The sequence below is a fragment of the Penaeus monodon genome, chromosome 34, assembly GCF_015228065.2.
Source record: "Penaeus monodon isolate SGIC_2016 chromosome 34, NSTDA_Pmon_1, whole genome shotgun sequence".
Classification (NCBI taxonomy): domain Eukaryota; kingdom Metazoa; phylum Arthropoda; class Malacostraca; order Decapoda; family Penaeidae; genus Penaeus; species Penaeus monodon.
The window spans coordinates 2,703,718-2,704,970 of record NC_051419.1 but is presented as its reverse complement, the minus strand read 5'-3'; the positions used below and the strand labels follow the sequence as shown (position 1 = coordinate 2,704,970).

Below are 1,253 nucleotides of genomic sequence, written 5' to 3'. Positions count from 1 at the left end.
CAGAAATACCGTTTCATAACCAGAGCCGAGCTACAGTACAACACCTTCCAACCTGTCAAAACAAATGACAGAATCAATCCGTAAATTTGTCCCTATATTTTCATCTTCACTAGTTTTCTCCTATTTCATATATCTAGACTGATCTGTGCGGATCGCTCATGAGACTCTTTACCTTATCTCAATAAAGAGGTATGTGCGCTCCATTTAAATAAAATTTTCATAAAAGAATAAATAAAAAAAAGAACCTGGTTCCTTCTTTTCACTTGAAAACTGGACTACGAGTAGATACGGTTAGGTCAAACACCCTATATGGTTTAGGGGGGGAAACACTGAAATGTATCCCTCACAGTACTGGATTATCAGGTGTGTATATTAAAATTCTGGCATGCAACGGGAAGAAATACATAAACAAACATTTTCATATCTGTTAGTCCTGATCCCTTATAGCGGCTCAGGTCTCTGCTTGGAATGTATACAGTTCATTAAGTACAGTTACACTGCCCTTTTTTTTTTTCTTGACAAAAAAAAGAATTTCATCAAAAGGCATATGATGTCCACTATATTCCATGAGATTATTCTTTTAAAGACTTGAATTATCAATGGCATCTTACACTGGTTGCATATTCAAAGTATGCTCTTCTTTTTTTCTATCATGCACACACATGATTGTGCAAACACTGCTGCTTCTCATACAATTATATTTCCTTTTCTTCAGTAATCTTTCTTTCTCTCCCACACTGAGAGGAATTCCCAAACGCCAAAGTTTCTGCGGTGATGTCAAACTCCTTCACAAGCACAAAGATTTGCCATGCTTGCTGAGCGACATCACACCACTGCTGCCTATACCATTAGCACTGAACAACGTAACTGTCCCAAGAGCGTTTGTTCATTCTGTCTGTTGGTTTCAGCATTCTTCGCCAGACTTCTGAAAGAGGTCGGATCCACCTCCGACTCCTACTGCCGTGTCACTGCTTGTGTTGCTCTGAGGCCCAGAGGTAGCTGCAGGTTCCGGCTGAGCACCTGGGGCAACAGTCGTCACACTGATGGCATCTCCATCATCTTCAGAGTCTGAGGTGTCACTGTCATGGGATGGGCCAGCCCCACTCTGGAAAAAGGGGACAGGAATGAGTAAAAGCACATTATCTTACTATTCTGAGTTAAAGTAAAACAAATGACGAAGTATTTTCTTATGTTCTTGGGAATCATTCCTTTATATTGAAATAGCAGCCTGCATCAAAGCAATCTTGCCTGTG

General features: G+C 40.4%; 1 protein-coding gene across 1 annotated transcript in view; it reads right to left on the bottom strand.

Annotated features, from left to right (window-relative positions):
• Window position 1: 1 nt before the first annotated feature.
• Window positions 2-1,253, bottom strand: part of LOC119594523 (mitogen-activated protein kinase kinase kinase 13-B-like) — a gene marked incomplete in the record, with an annotated part of 92,580 nt that continues 91,328 nt past the window's right edge. Inside the window, 1 exon segment of the mRNA XM_037943557.1 lies at window positions 2-1,105. Within this exon segment, the coding sequence (XP_037799485.1) occupies window positions 905-1,105 (201 nt within the window).